This window comes from Ursus maritimus, unplaced genomic scaffold, assembly GCF_017311325.1.
Source record: "Ursus maritimus isolate PB19 unplaced genomic scaffold, ASM1731132v1 scaffold_10, whole genome shotgun sequence".
NCBI classification, from domain to species: domain Eukaryota; kingdom Metazoa; phylum Chordata; class Mammalia; order Carnivora; family Ursidae; genus Ursus; species Ursus maritimus.
The window spans coordinates 18,640,869-18,656,956 of NW_024423344.1; the positions used below are offsets into that span (position 1 = coordinate 18,640,869).

The 16,088-nt window shown below is 33.5% G+C and overlaps 1 protein-coding gene across 4 annotated transcripts in view; it reads left to right on the forward strand.

The window, feature by feature from the left end:
* Nucleotides 1-15,631, forward strand: part of COG6 (component of oligomeric golgi complex 6) — an 86,589-nt gene extending 70,958 nt beyond the window's left edge. For 3 of the 4 annotated variants that reach the window (XM_040622288.1, XM_040622295.1, XM_040622292.1), the window contains 2 exons: nucleotides 503-582; nucleotides 13,070-15,631. In XM_040622288.1, the coding sequence (XP_040478222.1) occupies nucleotides 503-582; nucleotides 13,070-13,217 (228 nt within the window). In that variant the 3' untranslated portion in view covers nucleotides 13,218-15,631. Of the gene's footprint in view, nucleotides 1-502; nucleotides 583-13,069 lie in introns of those variants that run through there. The other variant, XR_005832504.1, reaches the window with a different exon arrangement.
* Nucleotides 15,632-16,088: the final 457 nt, after the last annotated feature.

Here is a 16,088-nt window from a genome sequence, read left to right on the forward strand (position 1 = left end):
TATATTTACTTACATTATTATTTGTTTACTACCTTTCTCAGTAGATCATAAGCTCTGTGAAGCTAGGGACTGTCCTCTTACGCTCACTGTTACATACACTTTACCTAATACAGTACCTTCCTAATAGTAGCTACTCAATAAATATAGGTTGAATGAATAGATAAATTAACAATTAACAAATAGAGTGGATTTAAGAAAGTAAGATAGACTTGAAATCTGATGACTTTTCTTGTTAATATTGTTACTCAAAAGTTTGGTGAAGGAGATTAGAATGAATGACTTGGATTCAGAATTTTTAAAGTAGCTATTGCTGATATTGACTACATTAAGAAGTCGACACTTTTAGGGAATTTTAGTTAGAATGTTGAAGCAGTAACTCATCTTGATCACAAAGAACTGATTATTTGTACAATGGTGTATTTGCTAAGATTTAACCCTTATAAGTGCGAGTTTATTTGAGATGTCTACTGGCAAACATATGCTCTTTCTCTCATTCATGTAGGTTCAGTTTGATCGTTACCTGTCAGCCCCAGACAGCTTGCTTATGCCACAGCTGAACTTTCTTTTAAGTGCCACGGTGAAGTAAGTATTTTTTTGGTTTCAACTAGTTGGTAAAGATTCATATATTTTTAAAAATATCAAGCACATTTCTTAGAAAAAATTTATTTTCAAGAATAGATTTACCGTTGAAGATCTCTAGTTACCAACCTTGTGTTATGCCTGAGCACCCCTAAGAGATCGGACCTGAGACCCTGTTCATATTTATTGCTTGCATGTATACAGCTCCAAAGTCTCTATGTAGTGAATGGTTTATAAAATTAACGTGAATATAATTGGATGTGTATAGCCATAATGCCAAGTTCCCTATATTAACAAACATGTCAGAATGGCATTGAAAATGTCATGGAAGATCAATAATATATTAATTTCGCAGTGCAGATGAATGACTTTATAGACTGTTTTGGATCTGGGGATATATTTTTAATTGTTCAATATCACATATTTATCAGGAATGTGTTCAAGACAAAGAACTATATATTAAAATCTTAGAAAGTTACGGTTAGAAGAGACAGATCATATTGTCTGACTTTCTTGTTTATAAGGAATATATTGACAAATGTAAATTGTCTAAAAGCAGGAAATTAGACAATTAACTCTATGCGTTTTTTTTCTTTCCATTCACCCAGTTCTGTATTAAATGCTTTCTATATAACAGGCAAGGATTAAGATTTAAAAGACATTTGCACTGTCTTCATGGAGATTATAGTCTGTTGGGTCAGTTAGACATGTGGACAAATACTTATATTAAAAAGTACAGTAAGGAAAGAATAATCAAACTTGAAGAAAAAATTTCAGTTATCTGCAAGGATGTAGTGGTACAGAGGTGGCGGTACACTTGTTTTCTGTTGTTCTGGATAGTAGGTCTACAGCAGTAAATAAAGCAAGGAGGCAGCTTTTGGCTCAACATGCAGAAAAGTTTGATACCAATTAGAATTGGCAGGAAATGGGATGGACCATATTAGGTGTAGTTAGAGTGAATGATTTTAATTTGTTTTTTACTTTTATATTTTATTATCCTAAAAGACTTCATATTATCTACATAACTGGAGTTCTAAAGACCCGAGAGATTGTAAAAGAAACTCCATTATGCCATGGCTCAAATTGTTGTGTGTGTTTCTTAAATTATTTTTTTAAATGAATACCTGCAGCTCTTTTAGATTTAATCACATGTTTCAGTCTTAGTATTTGAGTGTTGAGTTGTTTGGGGCATCACTAAATATGAAACATACCATTTTTCTTTTCATAATATGCCAATTGAAGGGAAATTTTAATGTGTTTTATAAAGGATGGTAAGTAGCCCAGATGCCATAGGAGAAAATGGACAGATTTGGCTACAAAACTCTTTAAAGTTTTTGTTTTTGTTTTTTTCACAGAAAACAACAATATAAACTAAGTTAAAATATAAACAGTAATGTGGAACAATATTTGCAAGTTATGTAACAGACAGGTTATCCTTCATGTATTATCCTTAATATTGAACAAAATCCCACAAATCAGGACAAAACAGTAGAAGAACAGGCATTGTATGTTTGGACAATTCACAGAAGAAATGCAAATGGAAAATAAATATGAGAACATAATGAGAACATAGTAATGATCAAAAATGCAAATTAAAACAGCAATGAGAATTTCGGCCTAGCAGATTACTGACAATAAAAAGTTTGTTATTTGCTAATGAAAGGGTCTGGGAAAATGGGCATTATTTCATATGCTGTTGATGAGAATATAAATTAGTACAATCCTTTTAGAGAGCAATTTGACAGCATTCCTCAAAATTTTAAAGGCGTATGTTACATCCTTAGACTCAGGGATACTCTTAATAGATTTTTCCCCATTTCGTAAACTTTAATAATAGTTTAAAGTAAAGTTATAGAACTAGCAGTGGGATTAAGCACTTTCTATGACTCTGTCTAAACTCTTTATCTGTGAGGACTCCTCAGATTTTCTAAAGCTTACGTGATATTTCAAATCAGATGTTTGTCATCTATTACTGAAGTATTTTAGTTTTCTGTTTACTTTTATTTTATTAACAATAATAATGTAAATTTTGTTGTTTTATTAACAGCCAAATGTACATAGTTTTTGGTATATTTTTTTAAAATCTAAGTTTTTAATTAGGATTTTGTTTTCATAGTATGTACCTAACATCCTGTTATAAATTTTTACTAATATAGTGACATTTAAAAATTGAGATATGTATATAATAATAGGACAACTAAGAGAAATTGGTTACTACCTATTTATCACTATTTTCATTAGAAAATTTCTAAGATATTATTTGCAAAGGATTCTAAAATTAAAATGTAACCTGTGAGTATATTTTCAGAAGAAAAAAATATGATATCAGTTTGGCTACTTATTTTAAAAATTTAAGATTCACCATGAAAGCAGATTTTCTAACTGCTTTTTTTCCCTTTTTTTTTTATTGATGGCATTTTCTTATTTTCAAAATTAACTTCTGTCCTTATCTCTGCTACTGTATAGGCACAATATTTGATCTTATTTATAAAGCATTTGAGACAATAGGACAGAGCTTTTATTCAGTTAAATTTTGAACCTTTTCAAAATGATAATTCATTTTTAATCAAAATTCATTTTTTATGTCACCAATTTCTTTTCTATTCATATTTTATTTAAAATGTCAATTGTTTCTTTGAAATAGATCTTTGAAATATAAAATATTCTTTTTTAATCTTTTTTAAAATTTTGTTACTGTTCTGCCTTCCTGCACTTTACTATGGTTGCAATACCTCTGGGACAGCTATCACTCTTGTCTCCCTTTTCTTTGTCTTAAAGAGTTTGACTGCCTTTCAAAGGAGATTTTGATTGAATGCCTCAGCCTCGAAATAAACTATTGAATAAATGCCAGGAAGTAAAGTTGTATTGGAAATGAAGAAAAGGGAAAGAAAATAGTTTTAAGGATGTCTTCCTTCCTTTCTTCCTTGGGGTGAATTAGAAGGGTGTGTTCTTTTTTCAGTGCCAAACCCCAGTAGTCACCTTTTAGTGGTGTAAATATAGAGATTAGATTACAGAAACCACAGTTAAAAATACATGTTATTCTCAATGTCTTTTCTTGATGATTCAGAATTATTTCTATGAGTAATTTAAGAAATAAAGGAAATTATAGATGCTTCCTAAAGTGAGCATATCAGAAATTGGATGTGATTTGAGAACTCTTTTTCATCTTAGGAAAATAATTTAATAATTAAAAAATAATGCCTTTAAAGGAAATATATTTTTAAAGAGGTAGACAGAATAATTTTTTCTTTTTCTTCTTTTCTTTAACTGCCTCCTTTTAAGCCACACATATTAACGATCAGGAATACCTGTATCGGGGCGCCTGGGTGGCACAGTCCTTAAGCGTCGGCCTTCGGCTCAGGGCGTGATCCCAGAGTCCTGGGATCGAGCCCCACATCAGGCTTCTCCTCTGGGAGCCTGCTTCTTCCTCTCCCACTCCCCCTGCTTGTATTCCTCTCTCGCTGGCTGTCTCTCTCTGTCAAATAAATAAATAAAATCTTTAAAAAAAAAAAAAGGAATACCTGTATCAATAAAAATAAAGTAGTTTTGGGGGAAAATAGGACTACTAGTGAAAGAACAGTTACTGGAAACCTGTGAGCTGAAAAATAACTGGAGCTTACACAGTGCTTTAGAGACTTCACAAAGTCCAAGCCTTAAAAGCAGAGTTAATTTAGTCCTACAGGAAAGGCTACTTTAGACTCAAAGAAGCTTAAAAACAAACTCTAAAATATCATGCTGATCTTTAACTAAATTAAGTGCCTTCCAGAACAAAACTTAGCACTCTTGAGGATGATAACAAATGCAGACGATCAGCAGTGTAGCATTTATAATGCAATAAAAAAGTACTCAGGTGAAGTAGTAGGAAAATATGAACCAAAACTAGAAAAAAATCTGTCAGTAGAAAAAACTGGCAAATGACAATTTATAGAGCTAGCAGGTAAAGTCTTTAGGACAGCTGTTTACAGTGTGTTCAGGGACTTAAAGGAAAACATTATTATACTGAGAGAAAAAATAAGGAATTTTACAAAATGAGAATTCTGTACCCAAAAAGTATCATATCTAAAATGAAAAGTTAACTGAGTAGGCATAACTGTCAGTTGGACACGGAGAGAAAGATCAGGCAGCCTGAAAAGAGTACAGTAGATACCGTCCAAACTGAAGCACAGAAGAAAAAAATGAAATACTAGAAAAAGATGGAGAGTCTTAGTGAATTGTGACATAATAGTAAGCAGTCTAAAGTAGGCATAACTGGAGTGTCATAGTGAGATTGAGTCAAAAAAAATTTGAATAAAACAACTTTTTCCAAATGTGATAGAAAACATGAACCTGTATGGTGACTAAATAATATAATTTAAAAAAACATTAAAAAAAAAGAAAAATCTTAAAAAAAAAGAAAAAGAAAAGAAAACATGAGCCCACAGACTCAAGAAGTTAAATAACCCAACAGAGAAGACTATACCGAGGTACACTATAATCAAATTACTGAAAACCATTAATAAAGAGAAAAATCTTGAAAGCAGCCAGAGGGAAAAAGACATATTGTTAGCAGGGAATAATGGTAAGTATATTACTGACTTCTAGTTAGAGACGGTGCAAACCATAAGACAATAGAATATCATCTTTAAATATCTACTTTGATAGTGTTTTCATCAAAAGTATCTTTCAGACTGAAAGAGCATTAAGTACATTTTGAGATAAACAAAAGCAGAGAGGATTTATCGCCAGTACACTGCACTGTGAGAAATGATAAAAGAAGTCCTTCAGGCTAAAGGAAAAGAATACCAGAAGAAAACTCACAGAGGAATAATGAGCACAGGAAATACTAAATATAAAAGATGTTGATAGTTGACCATTTAAAACAAAAATACAGTGAATTGTGGAATTTTTAACACATAGAAATAAAATTCATGACAACAAATGCACAAAAGATAGAGTGGGAGGAAAGTAGAAATGTACATTTATGATGTTATAAGGTTATTATATAATATTTTTGAAGGTACATTGTGAACCTTGCAGCAAGCTCTTAAATAAAAATTATCTAACATGCCGATAGATAAGATAGAATGCTAAAAAACAATCATATCAAAACAAAGCAGAAAAGGAAAAAGAACAGAAGGGACAAATATAAAAAAAATAGGATGACAGACTTACGTTCAGCCTTATAAATAACTATATTAAACGTGAAAGACTTAACACACTCCAGGTAAAAGGCAGAGCTTCTTAGATTAGGTGAAAATGTGTGGCCCAACTGTCTGCTATCTATTAAGAAATCCACTTTAAATATAAAGATACAGATACTTTAAAAGGATGGTAACAGATATACTGTGCAAATACTAATCATAATAAAGCTAAGGTAGCTATATTACTATCAGAAAAATTAGACTGCAGGACAGATACCAAAGATAAGGAGGGACATTTTACAATAATAATAGAATCAGTTTATGAAGAACATATAATTATCTTAAATATGTGCAACTAATAGCAGAGCTTCAAAAAACAAGCAGTATAAGCTCAAAGAATTGAGGAAGAATAGATACACTGACAATTAAAAGTAGATATTTCAACACTGCTATCTTAGCAGTTGACAGAAAAAGTAGACAAAAATCTAGTATGGTGTAGAAAACCGAACAATGCCACTAATCAGCTCAACCTCTACTAGAGAGATACCACACACAACTATAGAAGGGAACATTCTTTTCAAGTGCATATGAAACATTCACCAAGCTAATCTAAGAATGAGCAAAAAAGAACTGAAAAAGTATAATCCATTAGTGAATATTCCCATCTATGAGCATGGTATGCTTATTTATTCAGATCTTTTAGAATTTTCAATAAAGTTTTGTAATTTCCTCATATAATCTTCTCTATATATTAACAGGTTTATTCCTAGGAAATAATTCTGTGACTGTGATAAGATCTTTTATTTTCCATTACCTGTTCTAATTAGATAATGCTGGTGTATAGGAAACATACTAAATTTTGTATGATAATTTTGAATCTGGCCAAGCAACTAAACTCTATTTTAGTTCTATTAGCTTATCAATTGTTTAGTTTTGGGTAAAGACATCTAAGAACAATGAGTTTCATTAATTTTTTCAGTATTTATAACGAAATTCATTATATTGGTTAAGAGCTCCAATGTAATAGTGAATGTGCATATCTTATTTTGAACTTTAATGAAAATGTTTCTGATATTTCATCATTAAGTGTGATGTTTGCTGTAGATTTTCAGTGTTCCAGCATAGTCACATAGTATTCTTCTCAAACTGGTTATGTGATATAGTTAAACCAATAAATTCAATATAACTTCAATCAAAATTCCCATGGAACCACTTCATTAAATGTTTATCTAGAAAAAAGTATGTGAGAGGAAACTAGTTATTTTTGAACATCTTCACAGTTACCATGTGGTCCAAGGGAGTGTCATCTGTGTGTGTGCTATCACATTAGCTTCTGAACTGTTCTGTTTTCACCCTTGCCCCACCCCAACCCCTACAATGTAAAATCTGAATACCTCAGCAAGATTGATCCATTAACTTCACTTAATCCTCCCAGTGAGTCCATGATTTATGATTTCCTCTTTACAGAAGAGGACATTGCTTAGAAAGGTTAAGTAATTGAACCAAGGGCAAGCAATTAGTAAGAAGCAGAGCCAAGATTTGAATCCAGTATTTCTGATTCCAAAACCTGTTCTGTTTAACACTGGAATGGACTGTATTTTTATTAGTCCTTTCTATGTTGAGATTATATTATTTTATTATTTTTAAAGGAAGCTGAAAAATGTTTGCATGATAGGTAACACTTATATGAGATTTGTGGGCATGGTGTTATGTAAAATATGCTTTTTTAAAAAAGATTTTATTTTTTAAAATAATCTCTACACCCAGCGTGTGGCTCGAACTCACAATCCCAAGACCAAGAGTCGCATGATCTTCCGACTGAGCCAACCAGGTGCCCCTCAGATATACTTTAATTTTACAGTGAGTGACAGGAAACTGACCTGGGATGAAAATTGACTTGACCCATTGTGACGCCTTTGATGTTTGTATTATGTTAAAAGAAAAATTCTTTAACCCATGTATTATTTATAAATATATTATCATCTTTTCTTTTTAGTTTTTCAGGCTTAAACCGTTAATGACTTCTTCTCTCCTGTGATGCATTTGATTGCACTCTGAACTGTGGTTCTGTAATAAAGCTCAATTTTAGTGATCACAGAGCCTGAATGTTGAAATAAGCTATTTTTAGAGTTGCTGGGTTTATGGTAATGATGAAAGTTGTGTCATGTTGTTATGGCAACCAAAATCCTAAAGTACTGATTAATGACAAGCTCACTGATTCTGGAAGTAAGCAGTTCATTTCTTATCACAGCTAAATGCTGTAAATAATTGTTTAAAATGTTTTGTGAACATGTTTTAAAATGGACGATATCTCCATTTAGTTATATATTAGTCTTTATTAGTATTTTTGAGATTTATAATACTAAATTTTTAGGACATGGCGATGTTCATAACTGGACAAATTGATTTCTTAATGCATGGTATTCTGATACATAAGAAAAGTATTGCCCTTCTGTACTATTTTATAACATCCTCATCTTCTCCTCCTTCAATTTCTTTTTTCTTTTTTCCAGTAGTTGATTAACTACATGACTGTTATCCTTGATACATGATACACTGGTATAGCAAACTACCTTCTAAAAGTAAGAAAGACTTTCTGAAACTTGGAAATAGGGCACATCGGGTTTGGGAGAGCAGTGTATCCTTTCTGTGTCACACTGAAGCGTTGTTAACAGGCCCTTCAGGATTTATTTAATTATTTGGGGGGATGTTTCATAGTTCGATGCTCTCCTTATTGTTTATTAAAGGCCCCATGCTTCCTCATGTCCTGTGTATTTTTTTGCTCCATGGGACATTCACCTGTTCTGTGTCTAACCTGTTTTATTCTAACCTTCCTTTCCAAATGCCTGTACATGACCAGTTCCTCAAAACGTTCTGTGAACTGGCTTTACCATCTTAATAGTTTCCTCATGAAGAAGTTATTAAATTTTTGACATTCTTTCATTCTTTATTTGTATGAGTCATGTTTTATTTTTTGAAAGTTCTATTTGCACTATGAGGATTATTAAACTGTCGAAAGACCAACAGAGCACCACCTAGTAAATTACTACCAATGAGATTTTCATGGTAGTAAAGAGACCAAGAAAGTTAATGGTCTAATTTTATAGATATCATAGCTTACATTCAATTTTTTTTCCCTTTCAACTGGCCTTTTTGCATATTCTTTGGTCATGTGAAAAGCAGAACCTATCTTTAGATTTTAACTGACAGAAATAATTCTAAGCAGTGTCTACAATAGCCAAACTATGGAAAGAGCCCAGATGTCCATCAACAGTTGAATGGATAAAGAAGATGTGATACACGCGCGCGCCTGGATGCGCACACACACACACACACACACACACACACACACACTGGAATATTACTCAGCCAGCAAAAAAATATGAAATTTTACCATTTGCAACAATGTGGATAGAACTAGAGGGTATTATGCTATAAACAAAATAAGTCAATCAGAGAAAGACAATTATCATATGATATCACTCATATGTGGAATTTAAGAAACAAAACAGGATCATAGGGGAAGGGAGGGAAAAATAAAATACGACAAAATCAGAGAGGGAGACAAACCATAAGAGACTTTTAAGTCTAGGAAACAAACTGAGGGTTGCTGGAGGGGGGATGGGTAAGGGGATGGGGTAACAGGGTGATGGGCGTTAGGAGGGCACATGACACAATGAGCACTGGGTGTTATATACAACTGATGAATCACTGAACTCTACCTCTGAAACTAATAATACACTACATGTTAATTAATTGAATTAAAATTAAAAAAAATAATTCTGAAAGTACTCTCCATCCACCAGCTGTGTCCTCAGCTGTGATTGATCAGAATACAGTGTGTAGGTGTGAGGTGGCTGCCCATGCTAGCACCAGTGCTCTGCATACACCACTAAAAAACAATATTGCTTTTTTCCTATCTGTACACGAGTTGATAAGCCCATTCCAGGTTTTCAGAAGCACATGACTGACATGATTTGTTGGCGAGTTTGTATTTAGTTAGAGAATACCTGAAACTTCCCTTTTGAACATTGATTATTTGTCACCATAATGATTCATTATTATTTGAGACTCTGTATTTCTTAAATGATGTTAGTTAATAATTTGGTCCAAGACACCAGGCAGGCAGACAGACAGATATACAGATACATGCATATACTTTTTAAGATAAAAGATACATACTAATTGCATAGTAATTAACACTATAAATAAAAAGGAGGGGATAGTAAAATGGCAAGAAAGTAAAACTTTTAACACCTCAGATTTGTATATTAAAGTAAAAATATATACAAATAACTGATATGCTTATTATAAATCATTATTTAAGGAATCCAATTCCCCAAAATAACATGCGTGTATGTTTATATATGTGTATGCGTGCATGGGATGTATGCATATGTATGTATGTATGTATGTGTATAAATAGGCACGTAGAGGGTTTTTTTTTTAAATAGCAGATCATTAAAATGCCCTTAATCCAATGGAATAATTTAAGAGCTAAAAGTACCCTATAAATATTATCAAGCTCAATATTTTGCCTTATTGTAGTGAATTAGTTCTAGAAAGGCTGAATTACTTGTTCAAGGCAAAGTAATAAGTGGCAGAGCTCCAACTAGAGTCAAGGTCTTCTGACAGTAGTGTCCATCACTGTACCATTTGATCTCTACTATACATCGTTCATTAGAAAAGAATTACTGAACGTGAGTGTGTGGACCTATACCTGGCTTTGGTAGTGGTAGTGAACTCTTATATTGGTTCGGAAGTGTGGAAGATCATTATCAGTCACAGTTCTTGCGCTTTACAGTTTGGATTTGACTCAGATTCACTTTGGAGAATCTCTCTTCCCATTGCCTTTCTCCCCTGGTTGGCTTTAGCAGTTAGCTGACAGGCCAGGAGGAACAGTTCTTTCCCCTTTCTTTATTCACCCCACTACATGAAAGACTTCTTTTCTCCGTGAGCTTCGGTATCTTTTATCTTGTTCTGCACAGCCGTGTTCATTTTTTAATCCCTTCCCTATCTTGGTAGCTTCCTAAACTGAGGAACAGAATGAGAAACCCTGTACTATCGAACACCAACTTTGAAAGTAAATTATGAACTCTTATTCATATTATTGGCTTGATTTTATTTATTTATGTCTTAGCAGTATTGCTTTGTTCTGGTTTTCTCCATTGCGGATTTATAATGACTTTTCTGATGCATTGTGAGTTGTAGACATTTGTAAGCTAGTTTAGCTTATAAACAGAAGCTTGCCCTGGGTTACAACTAAACTCCAATAAATTTAAAATTTTTCATCATTTGGACTTGGGAATAAAATTTAAAATTTATTCAGATTTTTCAGCAACTCATTCTACATTTACCAGTTACTCTGGATTTTTAAAAATTATATTTAATATATGGTACAATTACCATATTCTGATTTTAAACTTCTTGTGAGAGGGAATAGCCTTGTCTCTCTGTATTCTTTATGTAGTATAAAGATTGCGTATAGATTTTAGAGTATGAGGCATAAGCAATGGATGCTTTATACACCCCCCCAAAATCAATCTGTCTTACTGCTTTGAGTAAAGAATGAAAAACACTATGTCTAAAATTCATAATTTGACTTGTTGCAAAATGGACATCAAATGTGTATTTAACAGATTTTTAAAATATCAGTTTATAGTATTTTTCACCAATTTCATGTATGGAAAATAATTTTGCATCATACTGATGCATTTATTATTGTGTTCAGTTAATTATAGGAAGGATCACTAATAGATCAAAAATATCTCAAAGGATCACCTGGTTAAGTAGATTTCCAAACCAGTTTCTGCCATCCTCCCTTCCAGTGAAAAGGTAGGATAGCCAGTAGCATTAGTCCACTCTGCTCAGAGAATTTCCTCAGTGTAACTGCCTTCTACCCACTCTCATTTTGAAAGCTTTAGTAGTTTGGGGAAATGTCAAGTCGTTTCACCTCACCAAGAGTTTGAGACCCCATCAGAACACGGTGCTGATGATCCTAGGTCATTAGTGTACTTCCCTCCTCATTCCATCCAGTTAACCTTATACTTTCTTAGACCACAGATACATGTTTCTACAGATAGTCTTCCAAGTATCATTTTGGTCATGGACATTCCAAAATGGAATAATTATTTCTAGCTCTGAGGATCAGGGAATGAGAGAGTACATTTTTACTGAGAATTAAGGGCATTTGAGGGTGAGAGAGAGAGAAAAGCACCCTGGGCAAATGGAGGAATAGAGCAGAGGAATTCAGGTGAACAAGAGCAGGACAGAATAATCAGGAGTTATGTCAGACCTCAGGATTAGCGTTGTGATATGGAAGGTATTATAAAGGATTCTAAATGACAGGACGAGGGATTTTGACTTCTCGGAAACTGGAGACACTCCTTGAAGGAAGGCCCTGGGTGAGGGAGAGACAAGATAATAGGTATGCTTTAGAAAGATTAATCTAACAGCAGTGCTTATAATAGATTGAATGTGGAAGAGACTAGAAAGGGGGAAGACCAGATAGGAGCTTTTTTCTGTACTCCATATAGGAGTTCGTTAGGGTCTGAACTGAGGTGACGCAACATGGTTATGCCACTGACGGAAATAAACAACAAAAAAGTAGGTTTGGGAGTGAAGCTTGAAAGACACATTTAAATTTAGTTGTAAAAATTAGAAAAGATAGTGTTTTTATCTCTAGGCATAGTGACACATGAATAGAAGTAGCTGAGGATGACAAGAAGTAAATGTCATGAGAACATGGAGGCAGTTAATGGAGACATTATGAACCCAGTGCTATTTTTTCTAGCCAGATCTTTAAAATTTTGCTTCAGTTCATTTGAAACTTTTTATTCTTTTATGTGCATATATAGAAATGCTTTTTGTGGAAAATGCTGACTTGTTGGAGGCAAGTGTCCCATTATTTTAACCTGGTAACATAAATAGATGAGAAATCTAAAATGCAATTACTGGTGTAGGAGCTGTAGCTGAAAGGATGGTTTACTGTAAGTTATTCTGAGATTCAAAGTGTTGATAAATAGAATGATGATAAGCCTCTTTCTTTAACATTACTGTGTTGTCAGTCACGTTCGCAAAATCAGGACCTTGATGGTAGGTCACAGTTTCTGGTTTTTGTCTAGTAATCCTAAAGGTACAACTGTGGACAAAACACAGCCCCTCCCTTCTGCAACAATAAACAAATAATGAATATAAAAAGTATGTTTGATCCCCAAACCAAAGTAACTTGTGTAGTTGTACAGTGATTTTTTTATAGTATGTATGTGGCAGTTATGAAAATGAAATGTGTTGGTTCAAATATGAAGTTTCTTAGAATTCTTAGTTTTATTTTCGGATTGTGAGTTCACATACTGTTTGTTTATCAATAGGGAGCAGATCATAAAACAGTCTACAGAATTAGTCTGCAGAGCCTACGGTGAAGTGTATGCTGCTGTGATGAACCCAGTCAACGAATACAAAGATCCGGAGAGCATCCTCCACCGCTCGCCGCAGCAAGTGCAGACACTTCTCTCCTGATAATCTTATTTGAATGTGTTAGCAAAATATTGCATCCCTAAAACTCTAAAGGTTTTCATGTTCTTTAGTCTGTTAATCTTCATTTTGAGATTTGATGGTTACGATTTTTTTTTTTGTATCATAACATTGTTGGTCCCAATAACTTCTTTTCTTTGATCACAGTAACATGGACATGAGTCATGTAATCTCAAGCTGAGTTAGTGCTGCTCTGTGTTTGCTCCTTACGTAGCGATGCTGAGTTCTCTGCGAGCCACGTCCCCAGTGCTGCAGTTTTCTACAATATAAACATATGGGGGAAAGTCATATGAAAGGTTTGAGGGAGTTTTCTTTACAACATTAGTTCCAAATTAATCATACATAAAAAATTTGTCTCAACTTCAGAATTAGTACAAAGATGGGACATACCATCTCCCTACCTAAAATGAAGTTGCTTTCTTATTATTCATGTGAGTAGACATATTTAAAGGAGGAGCAGAAATACACACTTAGCAAAAAGTGGGAAAAGAGAGAGAGAAAAATAATTAAAAATTAAAACAGGGTGGATTTCACCCTGTGTAAACCCCGGACTGAATTCAAGGTGAAGTTCAGCACTTCAAAAGGATTTTAGGTATGTAGGCACCCTGTGCTGCATGTAAGTCTGGTGTTTAGTGATAGATATTTTTTACATAGTGTGACCTCTAAATCCAACCAACTACAGATTTTATCTGGTGTTCAAACCAAAGAAATAATGATCTACTCTCACACCAGAGGAAAAATACTGAGTAGCAATTGCTCACTGACAGTATCTGTCCCCCTGGTGGCCCCTCACAAAGAATGATTTGGGTTCTGACTTTAGAACTTTACCTCTGAGGAAGATTCAGAATCACTGTGTTTTTCCCCCCCCAAAAAAAAAAAAAAAATAGATCTCAGTGTGTTTGATGTGACTTTACTTTGTTGGTAAGATTTCAAGGATGATTCTTATTAGCAAAATATCTTAATTTCTGATAAAACTATAAAAAGAGGTGAGTCCCTAAATTATAAATGAGAAAACTGAGGCATAAGGAAAAACTGGACAAGGCTAAAATATTTTGCAAAGTAGTAAGATAAAATTAATATTATGTAACATATAATGTATAACGCATTATTATTTACAGAACATGGCCTGTTCATGTATCTGAAATTTATAATTGTTTATATTAATATGATTCTTTTGGAGTAAGAGCAGTTATTTATCACCTCTTTTGGTGTAAATCTGTGCTTTTAGTCTTTTTCCTTCAATGAGTATGTGTGATATATATAAAAGATAGAAAATAAAGTATAAAAAAATCAAGAGCTTAAATTTTATATAATTTATTTCTACAATGAGAAAAAGATTGCTACCTTATCATTAATGAATCCCTGTGTTTTCTGGAAAAAAAAGTGTATTTGGCTTTTGACACATTTTCTCAAAATATTAAAGCTATTTCTAGAACAGTGATAATTGAAGTATATTTTCATACATCTCATCAATATGTTTTTAGAAAATGTACTAATAGAAAAGGAAGTACAATATAGGGCCAAATTGAGATAACCAGTGGAAGACTGATGAGCAGTATGTGTTATCACTATTTTCTTGAGTACTAAGTGAAAATAAAAGATTATAAGTGCTACGTCATGGACACAAAACTTATATTTGCTATATCCTTCCTGGTTTGCGTTTTGAGCCGTTTTGATGTGGTGTGAGTATAACCTTAGAGAATACCTGTTGGCCTTTTCTCAGAAAAAGGTATTTGCCTTGCAAAAACCTCTGGTTGAATTCTTCTGTTTCTTTCTTTGCACCTGACTTGAATAGATGAATGTTATCTGAGAAAAATCACATAAATGGACTGAATGACTTTTTAAATTCATGATCACAGTCTTCAAATGGCACTCAGTATTGCTTTGTAGTTCTACTCTGTCTCTTAGCCAACCTCACCTCTCCACTTTTCAAGATGACTTTTCCGTCCTCGCTCTCAGTTAATGACCCTTATAATTTATAGAGAAAATAGAAGCTGTTAGATTAATCTCCCTTATTTTCCCACCTTCAAATACTGCACTCATCTTCTCCATTTTTCCTGTAGAAATGGCAAAAATGATGGTAAAATTATAATTTAAAGTCATAATTTTACAAAAATTTTAAGTATCTTTTCTGGAGTTGAAAATTATATAATAACAGATTTAAAAATTCACTGTAGGAGTCCAACAGATTTGAACAGTTAGTAAAAAGAATCTTCAGATTTGAAGTTAGGCCAATGGAGATTATCCAGTCTGAGGAACAGAAAGAAAAAAGGAAAAAAAAAAAGAAAGAAAAAAGATTGAAAGTGAACAGTGCCTCAGAGACCTGCAGGATATTATCAACAATATTCACACAATGGGTGTTTCAGAAGGAAAAGAGTAGGGGAAAGGGGACCAAAAGAGTATTTGAAGAAATATTTGTAGGAAACTTTACAAGTTTGTTGAGAAGTTTAATATACACATTTAAGAAGTTAACCAAGCCCACACGAAGATACACACTAAGACACATCCCAAATTATCAAAAGCCAAAGACTAAGAGAGGGACTTGAAAGCAGTGAGGAAGGGAACTCATCATGTACATGTGATTTACAATAAGGTTATCATGATTCTCATCAGAAACCATAGAGGCCAGAAAGCATTAGATGATACGTTCAAGTATCTGGAAGAACAAAACTGTTAACTTAGAATTCTGTAGCCAGCAAAACTGCCTGTGAAAATACAGACAAAATTAAGAGAGTTCAGGATAAACAAAAACTGTCACACCTGCCTTAAAGGAATGTTAAAGCTAGTCCTTGTGGCTGAGGGGCACCTGGGTGGCTCAGTTGGTAGGCATCTGCCTTTGGCTCAGGTCATGATCCC